This window comes from Trachemys scripta, chromosome 16 (genome assembly GCF_013100865.1).
Source record: "Trachemys scripta elegans isolate TJP31775 chromosome 16, CAS_Tse_1.0, whole genome shotgun sequence".
Taxonomy (NCBI): domain Eukaryota; kingdom Metazoa; phylum Chordata; order Testudines; family Emydidae; genus Trachemys; species Trachemys scripta.
This window is the reverse complement of record NC_048313.1, coordinates 219,101-237,292: the sequence shown is the minus strand read 5'-3', so window position 1 is coordinate 237,292 and position 18,192 is coordinate 219,101. Positions and strand designations below refer to the sequence as shown.

Sequence of the window (18,192 nt, the reverse complement as noted above, 5' to 3'; positions counted from 1 at the left end):
CCCGATGCCAACTCTGTCCACATATCTATTCAAGTGACATCATCATAGGACCTAATCACATCAGCCATACCATCAGGGGCTCGTTCACCTGCACATCTACCAATGTGATATATGCCATCATGTGCCAGCAATGCCCCTCTGCCATGTACATTGGCCAAACCGGACAGTCTCTACGCAAAAGAATTAATGGACACAAATCTGACATCAGGAATCAAAATACTCAAAAACCAGTGGGAGAACACTTTAACCTGTCTGGTCATTCAGTGACAGACCTGCGGGTGGCTATATTACAACAGAAAAACTTCAAAAACAGACTCCAAAGAGAGACTGCAGAGCTAGAATTGATATGCAAACTAGACACAATCAACTCCGGTTTGAATAAGGACTGGGAATGGCTGAGCCATTACAAACGTTGACTCTATCTCCCCTTGTAAGTACTCTCACACTTCTTATCACACTGTCTGTACTCGGCTAGCTTGATTATCACTTCAAAAGTTTTTTTTCTCTTAATTAATTGGCCTCTCAGAGTTGGTAAGACAACTCCCACCTGTTTATGCTCTCTGTATGTGTGTATATATATCTCCTCATTATATGTTCCATTCTATATGCATCCGAAGAAGTGGGCTGTAGTCCACGAAAGCTTATGCTCTAATAAATTTGTTAGTCTCTAAGGTGCCACAAGTACTCCTGTTCTTCTTTTTACTCATTATGGGGACGAATGGTTATGAAAACCAATACCCCAATAAAAGAAAAAAGGTTCTCTCGATCCTAAAGGACCAAGCCCAAGACCCAAGTCAATATACAAATCAGATCTTACCCACAAATCATGCTGTTGCCAATCCTTTAGAATCTAAAAGTTTATTCATAAAAGGAAAAAGATATTGATGAGAGCTAGAACTGGTTAAATGGAATCATTTACATACAGTGATAGCAAAGTTCTTGGTTCAGGCTTGTAGCAGTGATGGAATAAACTGCAGGTTCAAATCAAGTCTCCGGAATACATCCATAGCTGGGATGGGTCATTCAGTCCTTTGTCCAAAGCTTCAGTTTGTAGCAAAGTCCCTCCAGAGGTATAAAGCAGGATTGAAGACAAGATAGAGATGAGGCAGCTGCCGTTTATAGTCTCTTCCAGGTGTAAGGACACCTCTTTGTCCTTACTGTGGAAAATTACAGCAAAACAGAGTTTGGAGTCACATGGGCAAGTCACATGACCATGCATGACTCAGTTCTTTACAGGTGGCAGCCATGGCCCACATGCTACCTTGCATTTCCCAGGAAGACTTCTTATGTGGATTGGAGTTTTCCAAGATCCATTGTCAGTTAAGTGTTTCTTGATTGGGCACTTAATTTGCACATTCCTGTCTCAAGAAGATGACCAAATGCTTTACTAAGGCCATTTCAGACTCAAAACATGTTGGGGGGAGGGATAGTTAGTGGTTTGAGCATTGGCCTGCTTAAACCCAGGATTGTGAGTTCAATACTTGAGGGGGGTCATTTAGGGATCTGGGGCAAAAATTTGTCAGGGATGGTACTTGGTCCTGCTGTGAAGGCAGGGGACTTGACTCCATGACCTTTCAAGGTCCCTTCTAGTCCTACACTTCTATGATTCCATGAGATATAAGTACATAGCCAATATTCATAACTTTAACTATGAAAATGATGCATGCATACAGATATCATAATCAACAAACCATAACCTTTTCATAGACACCTTACTGGACAAGCTTTGTACAATATTTGCTGCAAATATATAACAGTGGTTGCAACAATGATCTATACAGTTACAGATTCTGTCAATAACATCACACCCCACTCAGCTGAAAATGGTCAGCAGCGCATCTGCCCCGGTGTCCACTTCAATGGAAGCTAAGGGCACTGCCTCGGGGTAGCGGGTGATGAAATCTACCACCACCAGAATGTATTTCTTCCCCAACCAGGGTCATCTTGCTAAGAGGTCCCACTATGGCCATGGCCACCTTCTGGAAAGACTCCTCTATGATGGGCAAGGGTCTCAAAGCTGCTTTCCTCTTGTCCCGGGCCTTCCCCACCCTATGACAGGGGTCACAGGATCTGCAATACTGTTGGACAGTAGTAAAGACCCCAGGCCAGTAAAAGTTCTGTAGAAGCCTCTGCCTGGTGCACCAGACTCCCTGGTGCCCTGCGAGAGGGATGTCATGGGCCAGGTACAGTAGTTTGCGGCGATACTTCTGGGGGACCACTAGCTGCCTCTGGATCTGCCATGACTCCATGTCCCCTGGGGGAGCCCATTCTTGGTACAGGAATCCCTTCTCCCACAGGAACCTCTCCTGCCAACCTCTCCCCATGGTCTGTGCCACACTGAGGCCAGCCAGGTCCCTTAGCTTCTGCAAGGAGGGATCTTTCTGCAACTCGGCCTGGAACTCAGGGGCTGGGGACGGGCTGGGGACCTGCTCTCTCTTGCCGGCTCGGTCTGAAGCCGCAGCCTCCCTGAGCCTTGTCCCTGGGCACTCCCTCCCCACCGGGGTAGGGTCCTGTGCCTCTAGTAAGGAACCCTCCCTGAGGTTAGGGCTCAGTGCCCCTCGCCGGCTCTGGCTATGGGTCACGACCAGGGTGTTCTGGGGGTTGTTTAGCCAGTCCTCTAGGTCCCCCCACATCAAGACCTCAGTGGGCAAATGGTTGTGCACCCCCACATCCTTGGGGCCCTCCTTGGCCACCCATTTCAGATGTACCCTCACCATGGGCACCTTGAATGGGGTCCTGCCCACCCCTGTCAGGGTCAGGTAGGTGTTGGGCACCACCCGATCTGGAGCCACCACCTCGGGCTGGGCCAGCATCACCTCCGTGCCCATATCCAGTATCCATTGACCTTCCTCCCATCCACCTCCAGGGCAACAAGGCACTCGCTTTGCAGGGACAGCCCCACGCCCACCCTATAAACGGAGAACCTTGAGTCCGGAGCATCCAGCCATCCAGAAGAGCTGGTCTGGGAAACTTTTCCCTCCTGAGCAGCTGGGAAGCCTGCCGCTTGTCCGGCTGGGTCCCTACCCAGTTAACCCTGTATGGGTTCGGTCTGCTCAGTCTGTCCTTGAGCTTGGGGCACTAGGTCCGTATGTGGCCTCTCTGACACAGTAATAGCAGCTCATGTCCCGTTGATCCCCTCGAACGGGTCAGTTGGTTCTGATGCCGGATGCTCCCCTTGGGAGGGGGTTCTTCATATTCCCCCTTTGGGAGGTCCCATGGTGACTCTCTCTCTGCATCATGGTGGGCTTGTTCCTTTGGGACTCCCCCCTGCCACCTCTTGACTGGCTCTTCACGAACTTGTCAGCCAGTTGCCCTGCGTGTCGTGGGTTCTCTGGCTTTTTGTCCTCCAACCATAGCCTCAGGTTGGATGGGCACTGATCACACAGTTGCTCCAGAACAATTAGGTCAAGCAGGTCCTCCTTCGTCTGGGCCCCATCTGCCCACTTGTGGGCATATCCCTGCATTCAGTTGGCCAGTTGTAGATATGTGACCTCAGGGGTTTTACGCTGACTCCGGAACTTTTCCCGGTACATCTCAGGAGTCAGCCCAAACTAGTGTAGCAGGGCCTTTTTGAATAGTTCGTAGTCCCCTCTCTCCGCCCCTTCCATTCGGCTGTACATCACTACGGCTTTGGGGTCCAGTAAGGGGGTGAGAAACCGGAGCCTGTCTGCAGGGTCAACTAGGTTCAACGGGGACAGGTGAGCAAAGCCCACAGGTAAGTGGGGAACATGGAGACCTGAGAGATGGGTCAGAAACAAGAGGGAGTGTGGGCTATATTGGCAGAGAGAAAGGAAGGTCAGGACAAAACTGGGAGGCAAGATCAAACCAGTATCTTAGATGTCTATATACAAATGTGAGAAGTATGGGTAATAAGCAGGAAGAACTGGAAGTGCTAATAAATAAACACAACTATGACATTGTTGGCATCACTGAAACTTGGTGGGATAATACACATGATTGGAATGCTGGTGTGGATGGGTACAGCTTGCTCAGGAAGGATAGATGGGGAAAAGGGAGGAGGTGTTGCCTTATATATTAAAAATGTACACACTTGGACTGAAGTGGAGATGGACATAGGAGATGGAAGTGTTGAAAGTCTCTGGGTTAGGCTAAAAGGGGTAAAAAACAAGGGTGATGTCATGCTAGGAGTCTACTACAGGCCACCTAACCAGGTGGAAGAGGTGGATGAGGCTTTTTTAAAACAACTAACAAAATCATCCAAAGCCCAAGATTTGGTGGTGATGGGGGACTTCAACTATCCGGATATATGTTGGGAAAATAACACAGCGGGGCACAGACTATCCAACAAATTCTTGGACTGCATTGGAGACAACTTTTTATTTCAGAAGGCTGAAAAAGCTACTGGGGGGAAGCTGTTCTAGACTTGATTTTAACAAATAGGGAGGAACTCGTTGAGAATTTGAAAGTAGAAGGCAGCTTGGGTGAAAGTGATCATGAAATCATAGAGTTTGCAATTCTAAGGAAGGGTAGAAGGGAGAACAACAAAATAGAGACAATGGATTTTAGGAAGGCGGATTTTGGTAAGCTCAGAGAGCTGATAGGTGAGGTCCCATGGGAATCAAGACTGAGGGGAAAAACAACTGAGGAGAGTTGGCAGTTTTTCAAAGGGACACTATTAAGGGCCCAAAATCAAGCTATTCCGCTGGTTAGGAAAGATAGAAAATGTGGCAAAAGACAGCCTTGGCTTAACCACGAGATCTTGCATGATCTAAAAAATAAAAAGGAGTCATATAAAAAATGGAAACTAGGATGAATTACAAAGGATGAATATAGGCAAACAACACAGGAATGCAGGGGCAAGATTAGAAAGGCAAAGGCACAAAATGAGCTCAAACTAGCTATGGGAATAAAGGGAAACAAGAAGACTTTTTATCAATCCATTAGAAGCAAGAGGAAGACCAAAGACAGGGTAGGCCCACTACTCAGTGAAGAGGGAGAAACAGTAACAGGAAACTTGGAAATGGCAGAGATGCTTAATGACTTCTTTGTTTCAGTCTTCACCGAGAAGTCTGAAGGAATGCCTAACATAGTGAATGCTAATGGGAAGGGGGTAGGTTTAGCAGAAAAAAATAAAAAAAGAACAAGTTAAAAATCACTTAGAAAAGTTAAATGTCTGCAAGTCACCAGGGCCTGATGAAATGGATCCTAGAATACTCAAGGAGCTAATAGAGGAGGTATCTGAGCCTCTAGCTATTATCTTTGGAAAATCATGGGAGACGGGAGAGATTCCAGAAGACTGGAAGAGGGCAAATATAGTGCCCATCTATAAAAAGGGAAATAAAAACAACCCAGGAAACTACAGACCAGTTAGTTTAACTTCTGTGCCAGGGAAGATAATGGAACAAGTAACTAAGGAAATCATCTACAAACACTTGGAAGGTGGTAAGGTGATAGGGAATAGCCAGCATGGATTTGTAAAGAACAAATCATGTCAAACCAATCTGATAGCTTTCTTCGATAGGATAACGTGTCTTGTGGATAAGGGAGAAGCTGTGGATGTGGTATACCTAGACTTTAGTAAGGCATTTGACACGCTCTCGCATGATATTCTTATCGATAAACTAGGCAAATACAATTTAGATGGGGCTACTATAAGGTGGGTGCATAACTGGCTGGATAACCGTACTCAGAGAGTTGTTATTAATGATTCCCAATCCTGCTGGAAAGGCATAACGAGTGGGGCAGGGGTCTGTTTTGGGACCAGCTCTGTTCAATATCTTCATCAACGACTTAGATATTGGCATAGAAAGTACGCTTATTAAGTTTGCGGATGATACCAAACTGGGAGGGATTGCAACTGCTTTGGAGGACAGGGTCATAATTCAAAATGATCTGGACAAATTGGAGAAATGGTCTGAGGTAAACAGGATGAAGTTTAACAAAGACAAATGCAAAGTGCTCCACTTAGGAAAGAAAAATCAGTTTCACACATACAGAATGGGAAGAGACTGTCTAGGAAGGAGTACGGCAGAAAGGGGTCTAGGGGTTATAGTGGACCACAAGCTAAATATGAGTCAGCAGTGTGATACTGTTGTAAAAAAAGCAAATGTGATTCTGGGATGCATTAACACATGTGTTGTGAGCAAGACACGAGAAGTCATTCTTCCATTCTACTTTGCTCTGGTTAGGCCTCAGCTGGAGTATTGTGTCCAGTTCTGGGCATCTCATTTCAAGAAAGATGTGGAGAAATTGGAGAGGGTCCAGAGAAGAGCAACAAGAATGATTAAAGGTCTTGAGAACATGACCTATGAAGGAAGACTGAAAGAATTGGGTTTGTTTAGTTTGGAAAAGAGAAGACAGAGAGGGGACATGATATCAGTTTTCAGGTATCTAAAAGGGTGTCATAAGGAGGAGGGAGAAAACTTGTTCACCTTAGACTCTAAGGATAGAACAAGAAGCAATGGGCTTAAACTGCAGCAAGGGAGGTCTAGGTTGGACATTAGGAAAAAGTTCCTGTCAGGGTGGTTAAACACTGGAATAAATTGCCTAGGGAGGTTGTGGAATCTCCATCTCTGGAGATATTTAAGAGTAGGTTAGATAAATGTCTATCGGGGATGGTCTAGACAGTATTTGGTCCTGCCATGCGGGCAGGGGACTGGACTCGATGACCTCTCGAGGTCCCTTCCAGTCCTAGAATCTATGAATCTATAAATAACCCTGTGCAGCTTGCAGGCCTTCTCAAAGGCAATCAGGAATTCATCTATGTCTTCCCTTTCCTTACGCTGGGCCAGGATGCACTTGTCAAAGCTCCATGCAGTCCTGGGTCCCCCCCTCACAAACCGCAGCAGGGGGCTCTCTGCTCCTCAGCCTCGCCAGTTCCAGTTCATGCTGATGCTGTTTTTCCCGTTCTTCTCACTCCTCCTGCAGTTCCTGCTGCCTCAGCTCCAACTCTTTCAGTTTTAGCTCCCTCTCCTATTCCAGCTGCCTCAGCTCCAGGGATGGGGAGCTCCGCTGGGAGGATCCCCTGCTGGCCAGAGGGGTCACAGTGCCCTCGGTATTCGCTGGGCTCCTTCCAGACCCTCCCCTAGGCATAGGAAGGAGGGGTCTTGGAGCGCCCTCGGCAGCCATCTGACCCCTCCCAGCCAGGACAGACACTGGGGTCCATCGCCTAACATCTGCCAGGCAGCTTCCCTCAGAGACAAGGACTGGCTCCTCCAAGTGATCTCCCTCCTCCAGCTGGGCGATCAACTGTTCTTTGGTGAGCCTCCCAATGTGCAGGTCCCTCTGCTTGCACAGCTTGACCAGGTTGCTCTTAAGGTGCTTACTATACATCTTCCTGCTGGCCACTCGCCGGCCTGTAGACTCACAGTAACCCCTTGTGTGCCAGCCCTTCTCCAGGTCACCACCTCTCTCCCAGAGTTGAGCCGCAAACTCCTCAGCCCCTGAGACTGCTCCTCTCTGAATCTTCAGCACACCCGGTCCCTGTCAATCCCCCTTCGTTTTATTTTTCCCCAGTCACTTACTGCATGAAGCGCCGTCTACGCAGTACAGTAGATCCCACCACTGCCACCAGTTGTCACAGAGTGTGGGGAAGTCAGGGCCCCATACCCCCACTTCCTACAATTCACCGTGACTCTCAGCCAGCCAGTAAAACGGAAAGTTTATTGGACAACAGGAACACTGTCCCAAACAGAGCTTGTAGGTACAACCAGGACCCCTCAATCACGTCCTTCTGGGGGGCAGGAAGCTTAGACCCCAGTCCTGGGGGTTCCCTCCATTTCCCCAGCCAGCTCCAAACTGAAACCCCCCTCCTGCAGTCTTCCTCAGCCTCCCCCCAGCTCCTCCCCGAGACTTTGTCCAGTTTCCTGGACAAAGGTGTCACCTGGCCCCACCCCCCTCCTGGCTCAGGTTACAGGCTCAAGTAAAGTCACCCCCTGCTATCCCATCCGCAATGCAGACAGTCCCAGTAAAACTAGATGACATTCCCAGGTCAATCCGCCCCGTTCCCTACGGCGTCACACCCTGGCATCCCGCCCCTCCTCAGGGCACTTGGTCAGCTCCCTCCCCAGCACCCCTCCCCTCCTTGGGATACAGGATCAGATCCTTCCCCAGCGCCACTTCCCTCCTCGGGTCACATGATCTACTCCCTCTTCAGAATCCCTCCCCGCCTCTTAGAACAAGGTCTACTCCCTCCCCAGCACCCCTCCTCTCCTTGGGGTGCAGGGTCAGCTCCCTCTCCAGCGCCCCTCCTCAGGTCTCAGGGTCAGCTCCCACCCCTGCGCCCCGCCCCTCCCCTCCTCAGGGTACAAGTTCCTCTCCCTCCACAACACCCCTCCTCAAGACACAGGGTCTGTGATTGCTCTCTATAAGTATATCAGAGGGATAAATACCAGGGAGGGAGAGGAATTATTTAAGCCCAGTGTCAATGTGGACACGAGAACAAATGGATATAAACTGGCTATCAGGAAGTTTAGAATTGAAATTAGATGAAGGTTTCTAACCATCAGAGGAGTGAAGTTCTGGAACAGCCTTCCAAGGGGAGCAGTGGGGGCAAAAGATACACCTGGCTTCACGACTAAGCTTGATAAGTTTATGGAGGGGATGGTATGATGGGATAGCCTAATTTGGGCAATTAATTGATCTTTGACTATGTCACGGAGTATTGGGGAACTCAGGGCCCTGCACCCCCGGCTTCCTGCGATTCACCATGACTTTCAGCCAGCCAGTAAAGCAGAAGGTTTATTTGGATGACAGGAATACAGTCCAAGACAGGTCTTGCAGGCACAGACAACAGGGCCCCCCTTAGTTAGGTCCAGCTTGGGGTCCCAGGGCATGCCAGCCCACCCCCCTTGGGGGGTCAGAGCCATCTCTCTGCCTCCCAGCCATCTCTCCAGCCTGCTTCCAGCACTCTGCTTTCAGCGACCCCTCCCACAGCCTTTGTTCAGTTTCCCGGGCCCCGGAGTCACCTGACCTCCAACCCCCTCCTGGGTTCTCATGTTACAAGCTCAGGTATGTTCCCTCGGGCAGACTCCCATCCTCCGATGCAGACCATCCTAGTCACACTCCCCTGTCAGCATTCCCACACCCCAGCAAGAACAGTCCCAGTTTGTCACTGACTATTAGCGGTAAATATGCCCAATGGTTTGTGATGGGATGTTAGATGGGGTGGGATCTGAGTTACTACAGAGAATTCTTTCCTGGGTTTCTGACTGTTGAGTCTTGCTCACATGCTCAGGATTTAGCTGATCACCATATTTGGGGTCGGGAAGGAATTTTCCTCCAGGGCAGATTGACAGAGGCCCCGGGAGGTTTTCACCTTCCTCTACAGCGTGGGGCATGGGTCACTTGCTGGATGATTCTCTGCACCTTAAGGTCTTTAAACCACGATTTGAGGACTTCAACAGCTCAGACACAGGTTAGGGGGTTGTTACAGGAGTGGGTGGGTGAGATTCTGTGGCCTGCATTGTGCAGGAGGTCAGACTAGATGATCATAATGGTCCCTTCTGACCTTAAAGTCTATGATTCTATGATTCTATGATACCCCCTCCCCAGCGCCCCTCCTCTTCTCGGGCCATAGGGTCAGAACCTTCCCTGGTGTCCCTTCCCTCCTCGGGGCACAGAGTCAGTTCCCTCTCCAGCGCCCCTCCCCTCTGTTATGTAAAGCCTCCGCACAATCCAGTAGAATGCAATTGTAAGATCTGTAACTTTGCAGTCATTGCTAGTATGATCATTAAGTTCTGTAACCTTTTGCAAACTTTGTAACTTTAGTTATTGTTATCATAGCCTTTTAAGTTTTGTAACTTTCGCAAGCTTTGTGACCTTTTCAGTTACCATTTGTATGAACCGTCCAGCTTTGCAATATTCCATCACCCGATCAGAGAGAATGTGAACAAGGGAGTGTGTGTGGGAGATAAGGGAGAGTGAACAAGGGAGTATATGTGGGACTGGGCCGAGAGGAACCCCAAAGAGAAAAGAGCCCAGAGCCAGGAGCCAGGTGTGTCTGATGTAATCTGCCCTAAGAAGGCAATCATGGGGTGCTGTAAAGAAAAGAAGAACCTGATATGCATGAAAGAAACAAGATCTGGGAATGCTTCTCAGTGACGGACACAGAAGGAAAACTCAGTGTACGCAACAAATCCCTCCCCAGCGCCCCTCCCCAGCGCCCCTACCCTCCTCATGGCACAGGGTCCACTCCCTCCTCAGAACCCCTCCCCTTCTTGGGGTACAGGGTCCTCACCATCCCCGGCGTGCCCCTCCTCAGGGCACATGGTCAGATCCTTCCCCAGCACCCCTCCCCTCCTGAGGGCAGGGGATCAGCTCCGTTTCCAACCCCCTTCCCCTAGTCAAGGTGCAGGGTCCATTCTCTCCCCAGCACTCCCCCTCCTAGGGCCCAGGGTCCACTCCCTCCCCAGCACCCCCCGCCCCCCGACCTGTGGAGGTCGGGAGCTGCAGAGGGTGCCATGAAGGGGAGGAAAGGGCTCCCAGACACATGGTCCCCCCTTCCCTGACTGTAGGGCCCCAACCACCCGCTCAGGTTGGGCAGGGGAGCTGTGCACAGGGGGACAATGGGGACCCCTCGGGAGGAGGATCTGCCTCACCTGCACCAGAACAAAAAGAGGATGCCCCTCCAGCCCCCAACTCCAGGACACATGGTCACAGCCCAGAGACGCTGGGAGAGGTTACACTGGCCCAGTGCCGGCAGGGAAACCAGCCAGTCATGAGGGAACGGGGACAGCTGCTGAGAGCAGGGGGCTGGGAGCCAGGACTCCTGGGTTCTATCCCCAGCCCTGGGAGAGACTGACTGTGGGTACGTCTTCACTACCCGCCGTATCGGCGGGTAGCAATCAATTTATCCGGGATCAATATACCGCGTCCCGTTAAGACGCGATATATCGATCCCCGAACACGCTCACCGTCAACTCCGGAACTCCACCAGAGCGAGCAGCGGTAGCGCAGTCGATGGGGGAGCCGCGGCCGTCGATCCTGCGCCGTGTGGACCCCAGGTAATTAAATCTTAGATACTTCGACTTCAGCTACACTAATTGCGTAACTGAAGTTGCGTATCTGAGATCGATCCCCCCCCGCCCCCAGTGTAGACCAGCCCTGTGATGAGTGGGGTGTGTGTGCTGTCATGCAGACTGTTGCCATCTACTGGCCGAAGCCGGGACTCCCAAAGCCTGCAGGAGCTCGCTGTCTCTGGGCCAGTTCTGGAGGCAGCACCTTCCTTCCTTAGGGCATTGCTGTGCCTGGCCACTCCGGACCCCTCTGCCCACAGCTCTCGGGAACTGGGCTGCTCCCGGAGCATCAAGCTGTGAACCAGCTGGGGTGAGGCCTGTGCTGGGTGCTGGGTGAGGCCTGGGCCCACCTGTGCAGCGCTGAGCGCTTGGCAGACGCAGGCAGACACGGGGCAGTCGGTCATCCAGCAGATTCAGCTCTTTATTCATATCTGCTCAGCTTGGGATGGCGTGTGGCACACGGGGCTCTCCCCCTCCCAGCTCCTGCCTCTCCATGCAGCACAGACCCCATCCGGGAGAGACAGTCGTGTGTCCTGGCCCCCGAAGGGGGGGTGCAGCCCCACCCTGGCAGTGGCGAGGTTTATCAGGGACGACACCCTTGGCCGCAGTTGGAGCAACGGCCAGGAGACCCATGTTCCGAGTGGGGCCTGCCAGGGCGAGCTGCCCCACTGCTAGTGAGACACGAGCCCTGGTCCATGCCAGCTTTGTGCTGCAGCCCACAGAGTGTGGCACCCAGTGGGAGGGGAATGCCCTGGGCGTCTGTGTTCGTCCCTGAAATGGGAATCCCCCCAGGCACTCACCAAGCCATGCCCCTACACAGCTGACAGTCATCCCCAGGCTGGGCGGGCAGGGCTGGGGAGTCTGGCAGCAGAGAGGAAGGGCCAGGCAGCAGGGGGGATGCACTGAAAGCTCGGGGACGGGGGGGAATCAATGGGAAGCTGTGGAGGAGCTGTGGCCGACTCAGTTGTCCTGTGGGAATAAGAGAGCACAGGTGGTTAGGGAGCACTGCCCCTGGCCTCGGGTGAGGGATACAGGGAGTGTCAGGCACCTCACCCAACTGTGTCTTCTGCCAGCCCCAGCCTCACCCCTTCACTGACACAGCCAGTGCCTATAGCCACTCCCTGCCTGGACCCAGGAGTCCTGGCTCCCAGCCCCCCTGCTAGCTGCCTGGATCCCACTCCCCTACCAGAGCTGGGATAGAACTCAGGGTCCAGGCTCCCAGCCCCCCTGTTCTAGCCCCCTGGACTCCACTCCCCTCCCAGAGCTGGGATAGAACCCAGAAGTTGTGGGGCTCCCTGTATCTCCCTCTCCCTGGGTGTGACAATGCACCTGGCAGATCACGCTGATGTCCTCCCGGTGGGTGCAGTTGTGGTAGCTCCAGAAGCGGTGGGTACAGTTCTGCAAGGTCTCCTCAGCGCCTTTGCAGTGGATGTCGTCCAGCCAGATTTTCCCCGTACCCTGGCCAAAGCGGGGCCGGTCCTGCAGCTTTGGGGCCAGTGGTTTGGCTAAGCCACAGCCCAGCTCCCGGCAGACCACTTGGGCGTTGGACACCGACCAGTTGTCATCACACACGGTGCCCCACAGCCCATCATACCGCACCTCCAGCCGCCCGGAGCACTTGCCTGGGCCATCCGCTAGCCGCAGTGCGAAGGGCTCTGCGAGGAAGTGGGGGGTCAGCTGGGTCGGTGCCCCAGTACATGCTGGAAAGGCACGGCCTGGCTGATGGAGGGGGCTTACCCGGCACTGACTCCCACATGGCAGGGGCGCCAGTGCTGTGCTGTCTGTGCCCTGTGTGCCCAACCAGGAAGGGCAGCTGTTGCCAGGCTCAGCTGGGGCCACGGCACATGCTGCCTGACCTGGGCCTCTGGCAGGGGGTGAGGGCCTGGTGCCAGCGCTGCTTTCTCACCTTGGCACATGACTCGGGGGGCTAGATTAAGTGTGAAGACGCCATGGGTTGGCAGACTTGGCAGCTTCTTGCTGAGAATTGCAGGGGAAGAAAGGGGTGTTGGCAGGGGACCAATAGCTGGGGTTTCTGCTCACTTTGATCTAAGATAATGTAGCTGGCAGATCCCAGCGCTGAGTGAGACTGCAGCACAAGGAGAAACCAGAGCTGCTGGGAGAAAAAGATGATGCCATTTTCCCAGGGGTACGTGCTCCATTGCAATTAGTCACAGCTCACATAGGGCAGCTCCTACTGCCATGCTCCCGTTTGCTCCCATTGTGTGCTTGAACCCATAGGACATTGGGACCAATACCAGGGTGTATCCGGACGCCTGGCTCCCCATCCTGTCCTTTGTCCTTAAGCTCGTTCTCTTCCCCATTACCACTTGCTCCCACTTCCACTCAGCAACATGTGCATTGAACACCCAGAGCTTCCCGTTGGCCATGTCGTCACCTCAAGCAGCCCCCTTGCTCCCGTTGCATGCTGGGATCTGCGCTCGGCCAACCTCCACTCTCCTTTTGCATGCTGCAACCTAACTTCAAGCAGGTGCCTTAATACTGTTGCACTCTGGGACCTGTGCTTGGGCAGGTGACTTTCCAAAGGGCGGCCGTGGTCACCTCTGATCAGGTCCCAGCTGTGATGCCAGGGGGGTTGGGATCCTGGCCTGGGCTCTGGCAAAGGGCAGTACCCTTGGGCACCAGAGATACATACCTGAGGAGGCACCTGGGGAGAGACAAGGGGGAAACTGTCAGGAGCAGAGAGGGGCCCGTATACCCCAAAGCCTCCCGGTCCCAAGGCACCTGCAGGAAAGTGGCGCCGGGCGGGGCAGAGTCCAGAGCAGTTAGAGCCAAACACAGCAGTGACATGTGCTGGGACCCAGGGGAACGGGGGAGCCCCAGGAAGCCCAGGCCGGCTGCCCATCGGCTGCTCTGCCCTACTCCTCACCCTGGTGCACAGAGCACCCCCATGAGGGCACTGCCTGGCCCCACCAGCACAGACTGAGGCCCTCTCCCTGTGGGGGGACTCGGCAGGGCAGGGCTCAGCCACATCCCCTGTTGAGGGGGGAAACAGGCGAGCTCATTGTACCCCAACCAGGGAGCAAGGGGACAAGACAGGGAACAGCAAGGCCGCTTAGTAAGAACTGAGCACCCCACCCTGGGACCCCAGACATCCTCCCGTCCCTCCCTTAGAGCCAGGGCTCCCCAGGCCGCTCACCTTCACAACGGGCTCCCGCATCCTCATAATTCTGGCAGAGGTCCCCTGGATCCGTGTAAGGGCAACTCCCCAGCGCCGCCTCTGTCCCCTGGCACTCCACATTCGTCATCAGGACAGGGTCTGACTTCAGGCCCGGGCCGAACAATTTACCACTCAGCGCTTCCATGGCCGGCCCACAGCCCAGCTGTCTGCACACCACGGCCACGTCGCCCAGGTCCCAGCCGTCGTCACACACGGTGCCCCAAGGCCCGTCCAGACGCACCTCCACCCACCCAGCGCAGCGGTGGGGGCCACCTACCAACCTCACCTCTGGCAAAGCAAACACAGCTGCTGGGACGCCTGCTCCGGGGCTGCGCGGGGAGACCCCAGGGGCTGCAGGCACTGAAGGCCCAGCTCAGCACGAGGCATTTCTAGGGAGTGCAGAACAGGGCAGAACGGGCTTTTCCATGACACTAACCCTGGGCCCTTCTCCCCCCACATGCTAGACAGACAGGTCACTGAGCCCAGGAAATAATGTAGCAGCAGTGCTCCTGCTTTACAGAGGGGAAACTGAGGCACCGAGACAGGAAGTGACTTACCCAAGGTCACATAGTGTGCCTTTTGCAGAGCAGGGAATAGAACCTGCTCCCCCTCCCCACCCCACTCCCTGGCCAGAGACAGGGACAGAACCTGGCCCCCTCCCCCTGCTATAATCATCGGACATCAGGACGAAGACAAGGGTGGATCCGGACTCCAGGCTCCCCATCCTGTCCCTTATCCATAAGCTCGTTCTCCTCCCCATTACCCCATGCTCCCATTTCCACTCAGCAGCATGTGCATTAAACTCCCAAAACTTTCTGTTGGCCATGTCGTCACATCATCAATGCCCTCAGGCAGCTCCCTTGCTCTCATTGCATGCTGGGACCTGAGCTCGGCCAACCTCCTCACTTCTATTGCATGCTGGGATCTAACTTCAGGCAGGTGCCTTAACTCCGTTGCACTCTGGGACCTATGCTTGGGCAGCTGATTCTCCAAAGGGTGGCCGTGGTCACCTCTGCTCAGGCCCCAGCTGTGATGCCAGGGGGGTTGGGATCCTGGCCTGGGCTCTGGCAAAGGGCAGCCCCCTCGGCAACAGAAATACATACCTGAGGAGGCACCTGGGGAGAGACAAGGGGGAAACTGTCAGGAGCAGAGAGGATCCCGTACACCCCAAAGTCTCCTGGTCCCAAGGCACCTGCAGGAAAGTGGCGCCGGGCGGGGCAGAGTCCAGAGCAGTTGGAGCCAGACACAGCAGTGACACGTGCCGGGACCCAGGGGAACAGAGGAGCCCCAGGAGGCCCAGGCCGGCTGCCCATCGGCTGCTGTCCCCTGCTCCTCACCCTGGTGCACAGAGCAGCCCCCTGAGGGCACTGCCTGGCCCCACCAGCACACAGACTGAGGCCCTCTCCCTGTGGGGGGACTTGGCAGGGCAGGGCTCAGCCACATCCCCTGGTGGTAGGGGAAACAGGCGAGTTCATTGTACCCCCACCAGGGAGCAAGGGGACATGACAGGGAGCAGAGCCCAGGCCCTGCTTGTCCCACCCTCCAGACCTGTCAGGTCCCCTCCCCGCTCCCCGGGCAGACTGTGCAGTGGCACAGTGCTCACCCAGCAAGGCCGCTCAGTCAGAACTGAGCACCCCACCCTGGGACCCCAGACATCCTCCCATTCCTCCCTTAGGGCCAGGGCTCCCCAGGCCAGCTCACCTTGGCAACGGGCCCCTGCGTCCTCATCATGCTGGCAGTGGTCCCCTGGATCCATGTACGGGCAGCTCCCCAGCGCCGCCTCTGTCCCCTGGCACTGCACGTTCAGCATCAGGACAGGGTCTGACTCGTTGCCCGGGCCGAACACTTTACCACTCAGCGCTTCCATGGCCTTCCCGCAGCCCAGTTGCCTGCACACCACAGCCACGTCACCCAGGTCCCAGCCGTCGTCACACACGGTGCCCCAGCGCCCGTCCAGACGCACCTCCACCCGCCCGGCGCAGCGGTGGGGGCCACCTATCAGCCTCACGTCTGGCAAAGCAAACACAGCTGCTGAGACGCCTGCTCCGGGGCTGCGCGGGGAGACCCCAGGGGCTGCAGGGACTGAAGGCCCAGCTCAGCGCGAGGCATTGCCAGCGAGTGCAGAACAGGGCAGAATGGGCTTTCCCACGACTCTAACCCTGGGCCCTTCTCCCGCACCTCCCTCCCGCCACATGCTGCACAGACAGGTCACTGAGCCCAGGAAATGGCGCAGCATCAGTGCTCCTGCTTTACAGAGGGGAAACTGAGGCACAGAGATATGAAGTGACTTACCCCAGGTTAAACAATGAGCCTTGTGTAGAGCAGGGAATAGAACCCGCCCCATCTTCCCTCCCCTCCCCTCTCAGGCCAGAGACAGGGACAGAACCTGGCCCCCTCCCCCTGCTCCTGGCCCCCCTTTCCCTGCTATAACCATCGGACATCCGGACCAAGACAAGGGTGGATCCGGATTCCTGGCTCCCCATCCTGTCTCTTATCCATAAGCTCCTCCCCATTACCCCTCGCTCCCATTTCCACTCAGCAGCATGTGCATTAAACAGCCGGAGTTTCCCTTTGGCCACGTGATCACTAGGGAAAGATGGGTAATGTCCCCTCGAGATCGTCCACCCGCCTGCAGAGCACACGGCTCCTGGGGAGACAGGGTAGTGCCCCTGCTGTGGGGCCAGGACTGGCAGCTGGAGGGGAGAGACCCTGGCTCCCTTGAGCAAGGCAGGCATGTCCCTACCTGCCCCCACTCATTTGCATACAGGGCACTCTGCCCCCAGGTGGGCTGGTTAGACTGCGCAGCTCCCTTCCTACCTCATTTGCATACACACTGGGAGGGCCATTGTGTGCCCTGTGCTGCCCGGCCTGGACAGTCTTCATGTGCCATGTTCACAGCACATGGTCGGCACGCTGTGTGAGGGCAGGGATACAATGGGGGCCCGGGTCAGGGTGACAACAAGCAGGTACCCCATGGAGAGAGGGGCCACCCTGACCTGGAGGACAGGGGGTTAGATTGAGTGTGAACACACAAGGGAGCTAAGTTGGTGTTTTTTTCTTTTTCTTCTAAGAGTTGTAGAGGAAGTAAGAGGGGCAGGGGCAGGGGCAGGGGCAGGGGCATGTGATAGTGATAGTGATAGTGATAAGTAGCTGGGAGTTTTATTTCCCCTGATCTAACACAATGTGGCTGGCAGATCCCAGTGTTGAATGAGACAGCAGCACAGGGAGAAACCAGAGCTGGGGGGGGGTGATGCCACATTCCCAGGGGAACATGCTCCATTGCAATGAGTCACAGCTCACATAGGGGCAGCTCTTAGTGCCTTGCTCCTGTTGTGTGCTTGGACCCAGGCAGCCGCCTTACTCCTGTTGCATGATGGGATCTGCGCTTGGTCAGTCTCCTCGCTCCTGTTGCATTCTACGACCTAACCTGCCTTAACACCGTTGCACTCTGGGACCTGTGCTTGGGCAGCTGACTCTCCAAAGGGCAGCCGTGGTCATCTCTGCTCAGGCCCCAGCCGTGATGCCAGGGGGGTTGGGATTCTGGCCTGGGCTCTGGCAAAGGGCAGCCCCCTGGGTGTCAGACATACATACCTGAGGAGGCACCTGGGGAGAGACAAGGGGGAAACTGTCAGGAAGAAAGAGGGGCTCATGCACCCCAAAGCCTCCCAGCCCCAAGGCACCTGCAGGAAAGTTGGGCCGGGCGGGGCAGAGTCCAGAGCAGTTAGAGCCAGACGCAGCAGTGACACGTGCTGGGACCCAGGGGAATGGGGGAGTCCCAGGAGAACCAGGCCAGCTGCCCATTGGCTGCTCTGCCCTGCTCCTCACCTTGGTGCATAGACCAGCCCCATGAGGGCACTGCCTGGCCCCACCAGCACACAGACTGAGGCCCTCTCCCTGTGGGGGGACTCGGCAGGGCAGGGCTCAGCCACATCCCCTGGTGGGGGGAGAACAGGCGAGCTCATTGTACCCCCACCAGAGATACACCCGTGATGCAGGGGCTGCCGAGACAGCACCTCCCCCCGATGCGGGGGGGGGTAC

General features: G+C 54.7%; 1 protein-coding gene across 13 annotated transcripts in view; it reads right to left on the bottom strand.

The window, feature by feature from the left end:
* LOC117888795 (deleted in malignant brain tumors 1 protein-like) overlaps positions 1 to 18,192 on the bottom strand; it is a 160,835-nt gene that overhangs the window by 97,503 nt on the left and 45,140 nt on the right. For 10 of the 13 annotated variants that reach the window (XM_034792523.1, XM_034792535.1, XM_034792526.1 and 7 more), the window contains 2 exons: positions 17,746 to 17,757; positions 15,856 to 16,164 (listed from right to left, as the gene is read on the bottom strand). The exons of 2 other annotated variants lie outside the window; for them this stretch is intronic. In XM_034792523.1, coding sequence (XP_034648414.1) covers positions 15,856 to 16,164; positions 17,746 to 17,757 — 321 coding nt within the window. The remainder of the gene's footprint in view (positions 1 to 15,855; positions 16,165 to 17,745; positions 17,758 to 18,192) is intronic. One more of the 13 variants, XM_034792527.1, reaches the window with a different exon arrangement.